Below are 15,359 nucleotides of genomic sequence, written 5' to 3' on the forward strand. Positions count from 1 at the left end.
GAGTGCAGCATTTGTACATTATGTCTTTAAGAAGCATGCAAAGCTGTATGTGCATGTATATATTCCAGACATGTGCAACCCTAGTGCCATTTTGAAGAAGCAGCCACTGTGTAAGCAGGTATGATCACAGCAGTTAGTTTGTATATAAGTTACTTAGTCATAGTCAAATAAGCTTTACAGTAATGTGTTTGTATAGAATAAAGCTGCTTAAACAGAGCCCGCAAAGACTCATTTATTCATGTAGTAACATGAAAGAGACGAGGGGGGGAATCATGTTAGTAGGGAGGTAACTAAGGATTTGTAGGAGGTTGTTAGTTAGGATAATACTTTTGTCATTGACAAACTCTGTCCATAACAGACATGGGGGCCAGAACAGGGGCAAATTTAATATTTCTCATCCAGTTGTCAAGTTTTCTTTTAAATAAGGTCATGGATGAACTCTGCTTTACATGGATGGGGAACCTATTCCATAGTACAGGGATCCTTTGGGACACATATCTATCTCTCCAGTATGTTCTCTTTATGTCACAAGTGAAGTTCATATTCCTGGATCTAGTGTTTCTGGTGCTGTTTGTTTTGAGCATGTGCAACTGATCCTTCAGGGCTTGGTCTGAAGAAGCCCTGTAAGCCAGGCAAAGATCCACTCTCAGAAGCCTCTAGGAGGCTGAATACAGAGACAAAGCTTTTAAATAATTAGTGTGGGGCAGGGTATTCATTCCCTAAATTCTTCTGGTGAGAAACCGTTGTGGGTATTCCAACTGTTGCAAGTGTCTGGTTAGGTATATACCTAAGAGGGCATTGTATACAATATTAGATCTGATAAGGCCTGAGTACAGTGGTACTATAACGTCCTTGAACCTGGATGTCATATTGATATTTCTGTTAAATTCTATTTAAAACTGACACTGTACCTGTCAATGTTGTTCTTGTTTTATTGGATCTTTTCTCCCCAGGCCTACGCTTAAAATGGGCTCACACCCAGATGAACTATCCCGATCAACAAATGTAAAATAAATAAATAAATAAATATCCTTACCTCTAAATTGGGTGACATAGAATGATTTTTTATCATTTTAGCTACTTGTCGGTCAAAAGACAGATACTGTCTACATACTCCCTGTCTACAGCTCCCTTACTACTGGGTTGACTCTTAGGGGTGTTTTATCAATGGAGTAATTAAAGTGGGTTTACAGTTTCCCCAAAGGGCATTATAATGCGTTTTTTGCACTGAGCTTTAGGCCATGACTTTGGCACCAGTCATTTGTCTGTGTAAATCCACTTGCAAAATGCTGGTGTCTTGGGAAGGATCTATAACAGCTCCCAATTTACAGTCATCTGCAACTTGGTGAGCCAGAGGCCTTGAACATTAGCTTTGACATCCAAGAAGTAGATGCCATCAGAAGCAGGCCCAGCACAGAACCCTGAGGAACTCTGCTGGTGGCCAATGTCTTGGTGGAGGTGGTCTCACCGATTCCGACTTCTTGGGTTCTGTCTGTGAGGCAGGCAGCGATTTAGCCAGTCATGTTAGGATTTATGCTTAGTTCAGAGAGCTTGTCAACAATGCCTAAATAGGGCATTGAAGGGAATACCTTAGCCAGGTCAAGATACATAGTATGCACTGCTTTATCCTTGTGATTACCTTGTTGACATTCTCAAAGACGTTTGTCAGGTAAAGTAGGCAAGACCTTCCCTTAACAAAACCAAATTGCGATGCGTCCAATGTCTGTAGGTTGCCAATGTTCTTATTTATCATTTCCATAATAATTTATTCCATGGCTTTGGATATTAGGCTTGTTAGACTGATTGAAGGAAAATGATGTTGTGATTCTAAAAATATATGTGTTGCTTTTATACAAGTAAATATTTAATTGACTAGGGTTGTTGTTGTTGTTGTTGTTGTTGTGTCTTTCGGCTTTTCCCGGTTAGGGGTCGCCACAGCGGAACTCTAATAACTATTAATTATTTAATAAGTTTCATAAATACAGTACAGTTAACAGAGCAGTGTTCAGTGAGAAGCTTCTTGCAAGGTGTCTCTGTGCAATGCATTTTAATTTACTAAGTACTTTGTACAACCAAAATTAGACACTGTGCTTGATCTGGTTACTCACGTAATCTATGATACAGCTTCAGAGTGTTTTCCCTTGAATTTTATACTTTATGCTCTGTGCCTGTTGCTCTTGGTTCATCAGAAATTAATTTATTCACACAAGCAAAATTCTACATATGTAACAGACACGTTCTCATTTCCAGAAATCAAGAAAAAATAGTGCAGGTGAAAAAAATGAGAAAACTGAAAGGGTGTGACAAACGTTACTGTAACGACAGAAAAAGTAGATGCAGTAATATCATGTGAAGCATTAAAGACATATAAGTGGGAAAAATTAAGTAAAATTATTTTACTGTCCTGAAACCTTGGAAGGAATGGAGCCTGACTACAGGGTTGTCAAAAACATCTTAAGACAGCTTACTAGCCTCCTATGAAAACAAAAAAAAACAAACCTGGGGAAGACGTGGAGACATACACAAACACACACACACACACACACACACACACACACACACACACACACACACACACACAAGGAATAAATCACTTTACTGAACTATGACTTCACTGAAGGGAAACGAATCAAATGAAAAAGACTAACCTTTGTCAGGAAAGTTTTTTTCTTTCTTTCTTTTTTTTTTGCTCACCACACGCTGTTATTTTTGGGCTAGCCAATCATGCTTCCTTGGGAAAAATTGAATGTTGTGCAGTAGCAAAGAGTGTTACAGTTCATAACACTGTTTGAGTGTTCTGCAGTTTAGAGCTCCTGTAACAGCAGTTTTCCTCATGGATTTTAATAGACAGGTCTTTATTTCGGTGTTGCTTGTATTCCTAAAAGGTAAGAAGCATACTTCTAATTTCTCCTGAGATGTTCAAGTGTTCTTCTATGAAGCTTAAGAGAAATTACTTCTTAAGCCCTTTTGGATATAGGTAGATGTCTGCTTTTGACCTCAGGTGGTATTATTCCAGACTTGGAAAATGCTCACTCTGTACTGGTACCTTCCTGTAAGATGTTTTTTCAGTTACTTTCGAATGAATAACCTGTTTGTTACTGGCATGCTGCTGCTAGAAAATATACTTTGCAACTCTCCTGAAATCAGTCCCATCCTATGCTTTATCTTAACTGTTTGAATCAGACGCTTGATCTAAAAAACATGTTGCAAGGAAAAATCTCAACTGTTTTTTTAATTACATTAGCAAATATATTTCTATAGTAACTTTATTCACTTACCAAGGGTAATTTTCCTTGTGCCATGATGTGAACAGATCACATTAGGTTGGACATTTGATCACTCCTCTATTTAGGTGCTATCTTTTTTTAATGAACTGTTTATTATTAAACCTATAGTTCTTATTATGTGTATGGTTTATGTGTGAATGTTTTTGTCATACCATCAGGTCATTATTATTAAAAGTATAGTTTTTATGATGTGTATGATTCATGTGTGAAAATGTAGGTCATACCATCAGGGGATAAAATGTTTTATTCCCGGTGGATGTGCCTCAGCATTGACAGAACTGTGTCTCCCCTGCAGTTTTCTTTTTCTATACAGGGCTGTATTGGGTCACAAAATACAAGCACCTAAATAGCTGCTGCACAGATTCTTAAAATACACATGTTTCTGTGCTTTTCTCTTGTCAATGGCATTTTTCACATGTTTGGGATGGTACCACATCTGTTTTTTTTTCTCCACTGTACCAGGTAGCAATTAGCTCTCCTACTCCTGTGCTGTCATTCAACTAGTTGTACAGTTGTCCATGCTTCCTTACCCGTTATGCTTGTTGCAGCTTGACATTATAGATGCCTGAATGCCACCCCCTGCACATGTTCTCTATGTGCATGCACAACCTTCAGTACAGTGTACATACTTGGTTATTGTACGTATCTTAGCCCTTCATGCTGCTTGCTCTGCAAAACCCAGCTTCTGTCAGCTGTCAGTACTGAAGAAAATGTGCTGCTTTTCCCACACCTAGGATGAGTGTTGGTCACTTCCTTTCACTCTCCCTGCCTTGTTTCTCTAGCACCTAGGTCATTAATCATCTAGGTCAAAACGCAGGGAATAGGTAATGATTTTTGTTTTAGTTACTACAGCAGAGACTCACGATGATGACCCAGCCAGACCCTGTTCTTTATGTCAACTCCTTGCCTACTCTCCCACCCAATTTGTTGTGCATACCAGTTCATTTAAACATATTTTCAAAGAAGGGTAAAAGGTGTGTCTTCGAAAGTGTTACTTGCCGAATCTCAGTATTACACCATGACATTAAATTTAAGCCTCACAAAGACGGTACCTTTTGGTAATTTTCATTGGATTTAAACATCCAGCCAGAAGGCGTAAAATATGCAGGAGTGACAGCTATGAGTCCATTCTTGTTTCCAGTTATTATTCTTTATTTTCTACATAAATGAAAATAGTTTATTCTTGTTATTTTGTGAGTACTTTCCGCTTTTTCTGATATTGAAAATGCAGACTTTCATTTTTAATGCTGTCATTGTCACTTTGCAGACAAATAGCATTAAGAATGCATTGTACCTATAGCAGAGCAAAAGGCTGATTTCAAATGTTTGTCCACATTAGTGAAGATAAAAGAAAGTTAATGCCATAACATTAACAGAATCTAAAGTGAATTGAAGGAATTTTTCTTTATGTGGGCATATATTTTAATTCTAGTCTTCATTATTGACACCTGATGCATGATCTTTGACATGTACTTTACTAAGCCTCTAAACCAGCTTGAAAGACCTCGATGTTTTCTCACTAGAAACATCTCAAATCTCAGTACCCTTAGCTATTATGATGGACTAAGAGCCATGTTCCTCTATTCTGTGTTGTTTAAGCTCTTAAAGGTGAATTTTTGCTTAGCCTTCTGTGCTGCAAACAACCGAGCACTTTCTGAACTTCTTCACCTGAAAAGAACAAGGGATAAAGTAAACAGCTGCCGTGAAGACCTATACCTATACCTTTACCTATACCTACAGTATACCTATACCTTTACCGATATCTATACCTATACCTTTACCTATATCTGTACCTATACCTATACCTGTACCTGTGCCTATACCTATACCTATACCCCCACATGTACAGTACCAGATGGTATGACAAGTACTTAACTCAATGCATTCCCCATTTCTGTAATAGGCTGAGCTTATATACCTTACATATTAAACAGAATACTACTCTAGCAATCTTCATAGCCAGCCTGGATGACCAAATGTGCGATCACATATTTTTGCCTGGGTTATCTGGAAAAAATCTGCTTACTGAGAGGCATTGTCAGTCTCCCATCAGTTCTAGGTGCTGTGATTGAGCTTCTCAATGGTCTCCTTGGCTGTAAGTTCAGTAAGTTCATATGAATAAATGACCTTTGCTAATAATTTATTTTATTTTATTAATCCTTTGTTGACCAGGTTAGTCCCACTATGCTTGTAGCTGCTTTTCAGGGAGCCTCAAGGTGGTATTTATACTACTAGGGAAAATTTGGCCAGGGTATTAGGGAATTTCCACTACTCTTTTCAATAGGTGATGTGGGATCTTTTACATCTACCTGAGATATTACTAACTCAAGCAGATGGGCCTTGGCTTAACATCTCATCCAAAAGATGGCATAGTCAGGAGTATAGCACCCCCCATGCTACACTGCAGTGTCAGCAATCGATATGCCGATGTGAGAATAGAACTCACAGCCTTTTGCACCATTCTGTATTTTAGTTAATTCCTCTCAAATTGAAAAAAGCCAGACAGTTAGGGCCTAGGACATCATGCTGCATCGTAAAAATTTTTTAGCATACCTTGTTAGCTGGTATAATATCCTGGTGATTGCAGGTGTACAGAATTGTGTTAAAGTAGCCATTTGTTGTGTGTGTATTACCAAATGTTGATACTGTAGTAAAGACCAGGACCTCATGGCTTGTGAGTCTTAGTTACATGCATGTGATATTAGATTAAACAGCACCTTTAACAACAATCTGGTACTGTATGATCCAAATGTATAACCAGAACCAACAGTAATCTGTATGTAATATCCTTCAGATTTGGTTTCTTAAGAAAAGGGGCACCAATAGGGCACAAACAGATAAGGCTTTTATTTCCTTTTGAATGACTTGCAGGGTTTAGCACTGAAGTTGATTAAAAAAGACTGACTAAAAGGTACTTGCTTTAGAGTGAAAGTAATATATGTAATACATTGTTTATACAAGCTGATATGCTAGACTTACGTATGGTTACACTGTCTCTCTCTCTCTCTCTCTCTCTCTCTCTCCTTGCTTGAATTGTCACTATTAATTTTTTTGTTGCAACTATGTCATGGATGAAAAGGAGGCGTTATGGCCCATTTCACTCATCTGCTTACGACAAACAAATAAAGAAATAAATGAACTGGGCCAGGAAGAATTAAACTTGCTACAGGGCTTGAGGGGTAATTAAACAGCAGAGTGACCACCAAGTTGAATAGGTGTGATGATATACCCTTGCTCGAATCTTGGATGTGTTGGTAGATGTCAAGCAAGCAATGATGCTCAACAGAGTGTGTGTTATTGGCTTAAATAACACATGGCCAGGGGTGTTATGAGGCAGTGGAGGGCCTCTACACCCCTGGAAGGACATTATTTACAGCGTAACACACACCCTGGAGGGCATTATTGTGCTTAGAGAGTGGGTTTCTGTAAAATTGTTGTATTTAAGTTATTTATTTTTTATTACTATATTGTTATTATTTTTTTTATATTTTATATGTAAAATAGTTCCTCCACATAATGTTTCAAACTTACTGTGATATATGTAAATGATGTTGGAAGAAGCATTTTACATCAAAAATATAAGATATTTACTTCATATTTTGGTCCCTTACTTATAAAATTTGTGTTTTGCTGGCAATCATTGGGCACTGAAGTCAACACACACAAACAACTTTTCTTCCTTTTTTGTTTAATGTTTAATTTTATACTTGATAAACAGTAAAAGTTCTTAGCGAGTATAAAATAATGGCTCAATCAATCTCATTCTAACTTTTTTTAATGTAAGCATACACGCATTCACCTACACATGTGCACACACACACACACACACACACACACACACACACACACACACAGCACAAACACACTTTTCTATTTTTTTTTCACACATACGTTTCTATTTTTTTTATTTTCGGTTTCTTTTAATTTTACACTCACTGAAGAGCAAAAGAGCTACTTAGCAAGTGTAAAATAATGGCAGTCATTAGCTTTGTTACAGTCTTAAGCACAACTGCAGCTTAGTATGCTACCATGAGGCAGGGGACTTGTTTTGCAGTGGGCATTACCTATACACATACCTCTCAACTGTCCAGATTTTTGCAGAATGTCTAGATTTAGCCACATATTTTTGATCTGTTTCTCATAAAATGTGTGGTTCTCTGGCAAATAACTGAGGATTAAAGTCACTAAATAATGGCATACATTTCAGTTTCAGAATTAATATCCTTCAGAAATTGCATACTAAAACAAATCTTGTTATTCTAGCAACTTTTTAAGTTAAAAAGAGCAGTATTTATAACCTGTCCCTATTTTGGGCCATTGTACCCCCATTATTTTAGGCTTTGTCCAGATTTCTTGCACTAAGAGGTTGAGAGGTATGATTAGCACCCTGCTGGAGAACGTTCATTCTCCAGTCAGAGTGGTAATGTATAGGTCACCCATTCTCTACAGCATACTAAAATCTACTTTCCTTCTTGGTGAAGCAAACATAGAACTAAACAGGGATCCTCTGCACTTGGTTTTTCTGTTTGGTTAGTGGCATGGGTGCATTCTGTGTTGAGACTATAGTCCTTCCTATTTGGAGTGGGTTTCTGCTGGGTACTCTAGTTTCTGCCCTTATCTCAAAGGTATGCCGTAAGGTTAACGGGTGAGTCTCCATGTGTCTGTGTGTGTGTGTGTGTGTGTGTGTGTGTGTGTGTGTGTGTGTGTGTGTGTGTGTGTGTGTGTGTGCATATGGGTGTGTGTGTGTTGTATGATTATGTATACAGTGTGTACATGTATATGTGTTGTGGTGTGGTGTATATGGTATGGTGCACATGTGTGTTTGCCTCCTGAGAAAGGCTAGTGACCTGTAAAGTCACCCTTTCAGTGCCAAGGTATGCTTCAATGAACCAGTGATTTTACAAAACTACTCGTGTCTTGGAATGAATGAAAGAAAGTACAAGGAGTTGTGTGGGAGATTTTGCCTCATAAAATATATTTTAAAACATTGTAGGCTGCCTATTTTTTCAGCTGAGAAAGGTTCCTTAATGATTTTGCTCGTATGTCGTATACCTTGCCTTGAAGTGGTATATCAACTATTTTAGCTAACTTTTGATTTGTGTGTGTGTGTGTGTGTGTGTGTGTGTGTGTGTGTGTGTGTGTGTGTGTGTGTCAACTTTAATCCATCGAAATAACATAACTCAGTTTCGTTAGTCCAGTTTCATGATAGTGCATTTCTCCGGAAATGCACTTTCACGAAATTACAGATCACTGAAGCATTAAAAAACAAACAAAAAAATACACTACAGTAAATTATGCAGAGGGGCAAGCCCCCCTGCAGCCCCCACACTCCCCGCTACTAATATATACCAACTCCGAGATCGCACTACAGTGCGGAAAAGGGAAAATTCCCTTAGCCCCACTGTACTGCAATCTCCAGCAACAATCTCAGTGAACTGTAGTTTTGCAAAAGTGCATTTCCGGAGAAATGCACTTTTGTGAAACTGGACTAGCGAAAATGAGTTTTGCTAAAGTGTTATTTTGATGGGTCAAAGTAGACTAATACATAAATAGATAGATATATAGATAGATAGATAGATAAATAGCTAGATAGATAGATAGATAGATAGATAGATACATAGATAGACAGACAGACAGACAGACAGACAGACAGACATAGATAGATAGATAGATAGATAGATAGATAGATAGATAGATAGATAGATAGATAAACCTTGTTTGTATCCTATACTCAGACTGCATTAGGTGAAGATCTCCGATACACTTCTAACACTGACCATATTACTGGATTAAATGTTCCACCTGTATGCCACATGCTTTGTAAAAATTGACTTTCGGAGAGCTTAATTTTAGAACAATGATAATCTTGAACAGCTGCATTCTACTAAGGTAATGAAAGCATGCCTGAAAAGCTTCCCTTCCTGCCAGGTAAGTCTGATAAATATCACAGACTTTGTATATTCATTTTGCATTCCTTGTACTGATGTCCAAATAATTATCACATGTGTAATTTATTTCTTCTTGACTCCATGAAAGTTGTAAAGATCAGAAGAATCAGCTTTGCCTGTCAAAACACATGGCCCTCCAAGTAAAGGAAACATTGCTTTATGTAGTTTCATTTAATTTGCTTTACAACCAATGCTGCAATCTGCCACGCACGTATAAGCATACGCAAGCAGCTCAGAACGTTGATAACAAGAGGTAATATAAAGTTTCATATGGGTTTAGGGCATGACAATATCCTTTGTACATCTTTTAATCTGGTCAGTGTGTTTTTTGTCCTTAAGAATGTGCTTTAAGATAACTCGCAATTATGCAAACCCTGAAAATAAGTTGAAAGCAAACAGATGAATCAGTTCTGTTTTTGGCAGCATTTGTGGTAAGCCAAAGCTGTGCATTAGCCACATGTAACAAAGCTATGCACTTTCTATAGCTGTGGAACAGTAATGAGTCTACAGGCTGTCTGCAATCGTCTTCGGGTGGGGATTATAGTAACAGCCATTTCATATTTTGGATACCAGTTGCAGTGACGACAGGACAAATAGAAGTCAAAGAAATCATAATACAGACAGAAAAGGAACAAGGCCAAAATGATTTAGGCGAAAAAATAAAATAAGAAGGAACACATATGCTTCATTATGTTACTTAGTTTTAATGTGACAGACCTGTTTAATCTTATTTTTAACTCCTGCTTTTTTCTTTCACTCTTTCCTTATGTCTATTGGATCTTTCATCTTCAAACATCTTGCTAAGTTTATTTTATTTATTTTTTTATTTGCAGTTTGTTAATCGGGAAAGTCCATTGGGCCAGAGTGAGCCCTTTTTAAATGGAGACCTGGGGAGAAAAGCTCCAAGTACAAATATAAGGAAATAATAATAGCAGCATAAATCACAAGTTTTCATTGAAGCATTTTTCTCTGCCCTCCTAGTGTTAGTATGAACATGCAGATGGGGTGATAAGAGAAATAGTGATCCAATAAAAGTGTCTGTAGGTATGAATGTGATCTATGTATAATGTTCTTCAAGTAACTGCTTGTGTGTGCATTCTGCAATGGATTGATGTGCCTTCCAGGATTATTTCTTTGTCTTACATCTGTTACCTGCTGGGCTAGAATGTGGATCCCCTGTTACCCTCAAAGGATTGAGTAGGTTTCATAAAATGAATGTATCAAAGAAGGAATGAATGAAAAATCTTGGAGCTTTTCCACTATGGAGTAGTACGTCACGTGCAGAGCATAAAAGTTCTGTAGTGTAGTTATATGGGGAAAGATGCATTATTGTTTCAAATGAGACATTCTTTAAGTCTCTATTATCCCCAAATGAAGTGAATCAGCCTTGATAAGAAGTTCACATAATAAAGAGAGGTGGGAGATATAATGGAAGTTTTCATGCCAAACCTGTCTTGTTTTTGTTATCATCTCAGAAATATAGATCCTTTCTTCTTATATAACTTACATATCAAACAAATGCATGTGAGTGAAGCTAGGAAAGTGGATTATAATGTGGGCTTCTGAAAATAAGCAAAGCAAGCAGAATATGCAGTGCTTTTGTATTCCCTGGGCTGATAGTAATGACACAAAACAGAATGCAGTTATGTAGCAGCACATGAGCTCCTTACAGAAGCTTCTCTGACATTCTCATGTAATTTACTCTGGAGTTCTTTTCTGAGCCAGTAATCATCCAAATGAGTGGAATTTGAGTATTGCTACCAAAAGGAAGGCTGATGTGGGAGTATGAAACAGCAGAAAAAGTTGCATTATTATGATGGGCATATAACAGAGGCATGATAACTAAAGATCCAAAGGTGCATCATAAAACGGCAGTATAACGAGAACAGAAGCACTGACTAGGATTAACAGTATGACCTGCACAGCAGACATTCCATGTAAAATCTGACACCCAGACAAGAGAGCCCAGAGATGCTAGAAGATACACAAGGAACTTTATGTTTCTGTCAGTGTATCTGTGCATAACAGCGCAAAGGAATTAGCTCTATGTAAACAGTGGAAGCACAAGTCAGAGTTTTGTTCTATCAAAGGGAAGATATAACAGCTCTAGTCATATGTCTGGAATCTGACAAACAAATGTAATGTAATTGATAGAAATTACGTGTGTTATATGACATTCAATAACTTTGAATAAATAAATATAAATAAGCATAATGTGAATTGCAGGAATTATACCTGCATAATGTGTTATTTTAATATTTTTGTATAAATGAAGCCCAATGAGCATAAAGCAGATTGCAGAAATTAGACTTGTGCATTCACTGTTATGTTCAGTCATTTTCTTAAATGTTGCCATGCATCTGGATTACTTGCAAAAGGGAACCTTGGTTCACTGTGTTCCATTTAGCAAAATATTAATGCTTCATTCTTGTTCATATAGCTGTATGAATGTATCCTATTAATTTAAGCAAAGACTGAAAATGACAAGATAGGCACTTCAAGCCAGCTTCCAAACATAGCATGAAAGCATTTGGTTTTCTTTGAAAGCCACTTAGTTTTTCACATTTGCAATGATATGGTTTAGTCACGAAAGGAATGATTGCACAATCTAAATGAACTCGCTACTCAAAAATGGCAGTCATGGCTTAGTGGTAGGTCATACAGACTAATGTTACCAAGGTCCTGGGTTTGAGACTGGCAGTGGGAGTTTAGGGGTTGGGAGGGTGGCCTAATGGTTAAGGTGTTTGCCTTACAAACACAAGGTGCAGGGTTTGAATCTCACAAGAGATAATTGGCTAGGCTTAAAATGGCTCGCAAGGGCAGTTAGCTTAGTATGAATCTATGAAAAACATTGATTGCCGTGCTCAATCTGGGAACAACAGAAGTACAAAAGGTCTTGTTATGTATCATATAAGCTCCAAGTAAGCGTTTCAAGAATCAACCGCATGCCTGTCTGTTGCTGTACAAGCATACATTGCAATTAATTAGGTTATCTCTGAATAACACTGTCAACTCTGTCATGCTCGCATGTCTGGCGATTTTATTATGATGTAGAGCAGTTCCATCACAAATTCAGCCCGGAGGTATGTTGCATGGCTTTCCTGGATCAGGGTACCTAATTTTAATTTTGTTTACCTTATTGGGTTATACTGCCTAGGTTTCCCAGTGGACTCTTAGAAAAGCTGACTGTAACAAACTAAGAACCTATGAACCTAAACTTGGTAATGTCAAGCAAGCATCCATGGAAAGGGTACCTAAATACTACAATTTGTGAACAAAATATAAGAATAATATATTAACTTGTTGCACCCAGCTTTGTGATAGGTTCAGTCAAATTAAACAGAGCAACTTTCAGTGTTCACAGACAGACCTTTATTAGAGCAGGACACACTTCTTCAGTACTATTTTAAAATTCTATTAACTGTAACAAAAGAAGTAGACCTTTTTGTATTTTGTATAGGTCATTACATAGTTTCAACAGTCAACATTCATATTTGCCTTATGTCTGATGTTCCGTTGGCAAATGTGATGTCATGTTTCAGTTCAGAGGTGCACCATAATATTTAACGATGATCATCTTTGAAATGCACACTTCAAAGCTGTGTAAGTTATTTGCTCATTTCAGTCTTTAGGAAACAGCCTTTTGTTGGGATCAAATTGAGGTGCAATATGCTTTTTTCTTTTTCAGTCAATAGATCCTTTGAGACCATGTAGACAAACTAGATCATATTTTTTTTATATTATTTATTGTAGAAAATAGCTTCACACAATTATAACTCAGTTCATAACTGAAGAAACAAGTAGCCTTCCTTTTTTCATTTGTGCTCAGAAGTACCAATGACCCAGCACTCACCATGTTTAGTTTCAGATCCAGCTTCTCTTTCTTTACATATAGAACCTGCCATAAATATTCCATGCCTCTCCCTCCTCATTGCCATAATTGATAGGAGCATCTCTTTGTATAATAGCCGGGAGTAACCAGAGCTAACCTTTCCACATTTCTTATCTTCCTTCATTTAAGTGGTTAAACCTACCAGGCACAGTACCTTTTTCATGGGTGACCTAGGATCACTGTCTGGTTAAGTGACCTACACAAAGCCATACTGTATACAAACGGGGGCTGAGGGACTCAAACCACATTGTATAGGATGAAGATGGCCATAATACACTGTGATAAACTTCTGCCCTAAGTTTATTTCTAGTACAGTATAGACTCATTCTATAATCTCCTTTTATTGTTGCAGTTCATTTTGTTGTTTAAAACTTCTTTTTTTTCACTATTATCCCACCACCACCTCAGCAGTTGTCTCCTGTTCATAGCATACTCTGCCCTGGTCTATTCTATGGCTCTAACTGCAGCCTATACAGATGTAACCAAGATAGTTTTCTCCACAGGCATTTAAATATTATTTTCATTCTGTGTAGAACATTTAAAAACTCTTGTAAAACTTTACTTTGGCACCATGTTGTGTATCCATTTGTTACAAGGACCATTTCCTTTGGCTGGAAGACTTTTTTTTTTTTTACAAACAGAACTTTATTGCAAAAGAAAATGATGTTCACATAATATCAATATCAGCAATAATAACATCACAATAATAACATCACTAAACTATGTATAATATTTAACCTTTAACTGGAAGGGTTTACATTTCTTGCTCATGACTGGTTGCTAGATGTTTCTGGATGAATGCATAAGATTAGGAGTCAGACTGTGAATCAACAGCTAATCAGCTGAAAGCACAGTTGTCTGCAATGCATCCGACTTTACTGAAATACATGATACATCAATTGCAGACAAAAATATGCACATTCCAGCATTCAGCTTTTAAAATATTATATTTGCCTCATCCAAATTTTATCACTCAGTTAAGTCAGGTGTGTTTAACGCTGCTCGTCTGCAAACAAATTAAGACAGTGGTGTGCATGACTGTTCACCTTTAAAATGCTTGAATAACTGCATAAGCTGAAACTTCTCTCACTCAAACAATTCCCCCAAGGGAGTATTTACATACTGCTCACTTCTGATATAATACTTCAGACCAGGAAAGGAAGTAGGGGAAGATCAGATAATAATCTGCTCAGCTAAATCTCAATCCCAACTACAGACTCTAACTCAGACAACGTTCAATAAAACAGAAAATTGGTTTCTACAAAGCTGCCTCCTCTTGAACCCCAAAAAAAACAAACTCTTCCTCTTCACTCCTACTGTAAATCACTCCCAATTAACTTTTCAGTCTTATCCAATAATGGTACACTCATATCTTCCGATCCAACAGCTAAACTTCTAGGGGTAACCATTGATAACAACCTGAACTTTGAAACCCATATCAACAATACCATAAAAACTGTCAACAGGAAACTAGGCTCCCTCTATAGGATAAAACCCTTTCTCTTCCCACTAGCCAGAACCACTATTGCCTATTCCCACCTTATTTCCACACTTCTTTATGCTTCTTCCATATATACTAACTTATCAAAAAAATAACCTTAACAAGCAAGCCAACGCTTACAATAGCATTGCCAGATTTGCTACTGCTTCCTTCTTTAGGACCCATCACTGCCATAATTTGAAACAATTAGGCTGGTTAGAGCTTCTGAATCAGATTCACTTTAAACAACTCACCATTGCGCACAAAACCCTTTTCCAACCTACCAATACCCCAATATTTGCTAGTCTCATTATCCAACGTAAGAACCTTTCAACTTTACGCTCATCTAATAAACTACTTGTATCAACATGTAAATCTAATAACATGGCAGGAGATGCTCTGTTCTCCAATGCAGTTGGGAAGTATTGGAACCAACTCCCCCCCGAACTTGCATCACTGTCTTCATTTACACTTTTTAAACACAATCTGAAACTCTATCTTAAAACCCATTGGTTATGTCCCTGTACAAATCCAGACTAATCTCATACTATATCCTAAATACCCTCTCTTAAGACCGAATTCCTGCTCTATCCATGTCTTTTTAGATTAAGGCCTATCCCTGGCAAAAAAACATATCTTATCCTAATAGAGATAATTTAAAATACCTAGCTAAATTCTTCTGCATATAATTCTAAAGCATCCTACCTAAGGCAGGCAACAAGTATTGTTTAAACTGTGAGCATTGCTGAACT

At 37.4% G+C, this 15,359-nt stretch overlaps 1 protein-coding gene across 1 annotated transcript in view; it reads left to right on the top strand.

The window, feature by feature from the left end:
- Positions 1-2,795: 2,795 nt before the first annotated feature.
- Positions 2,796-15,359, top strand: part of ITGA10 (integrin subunit alpha 10) — an 837,220-nt gene continuing 824,656 nt past the window's right edge. The window contains exon 1 of the mRNA XM_044079978.1: positions 2,796-2,885. Within this exon, the coding sequence (XP_043935913.1) occupies positions 2,834-2,885 (52 nt within the window). The 5' untranslated portion in view covers positions 2,796-2,833. The remainder of the gene's footprint in view (positions 2,886-15,359) is intronic.

The sequence above is a fragment of the Protopterus annectens genome, chromosome 8.part0 (assembly GCF_019279795.1).
Source record: "Protopterus annectens isolate FY-2018-M chromosome 8.part0, PAN1.0, whole genome shotgun sequence".
Lineage (NCBI taxonomy): Eukaryota > Metazoa > Chordata > Ceratodontiformes > Protopteridae > Protopterus > Protopterus annectens.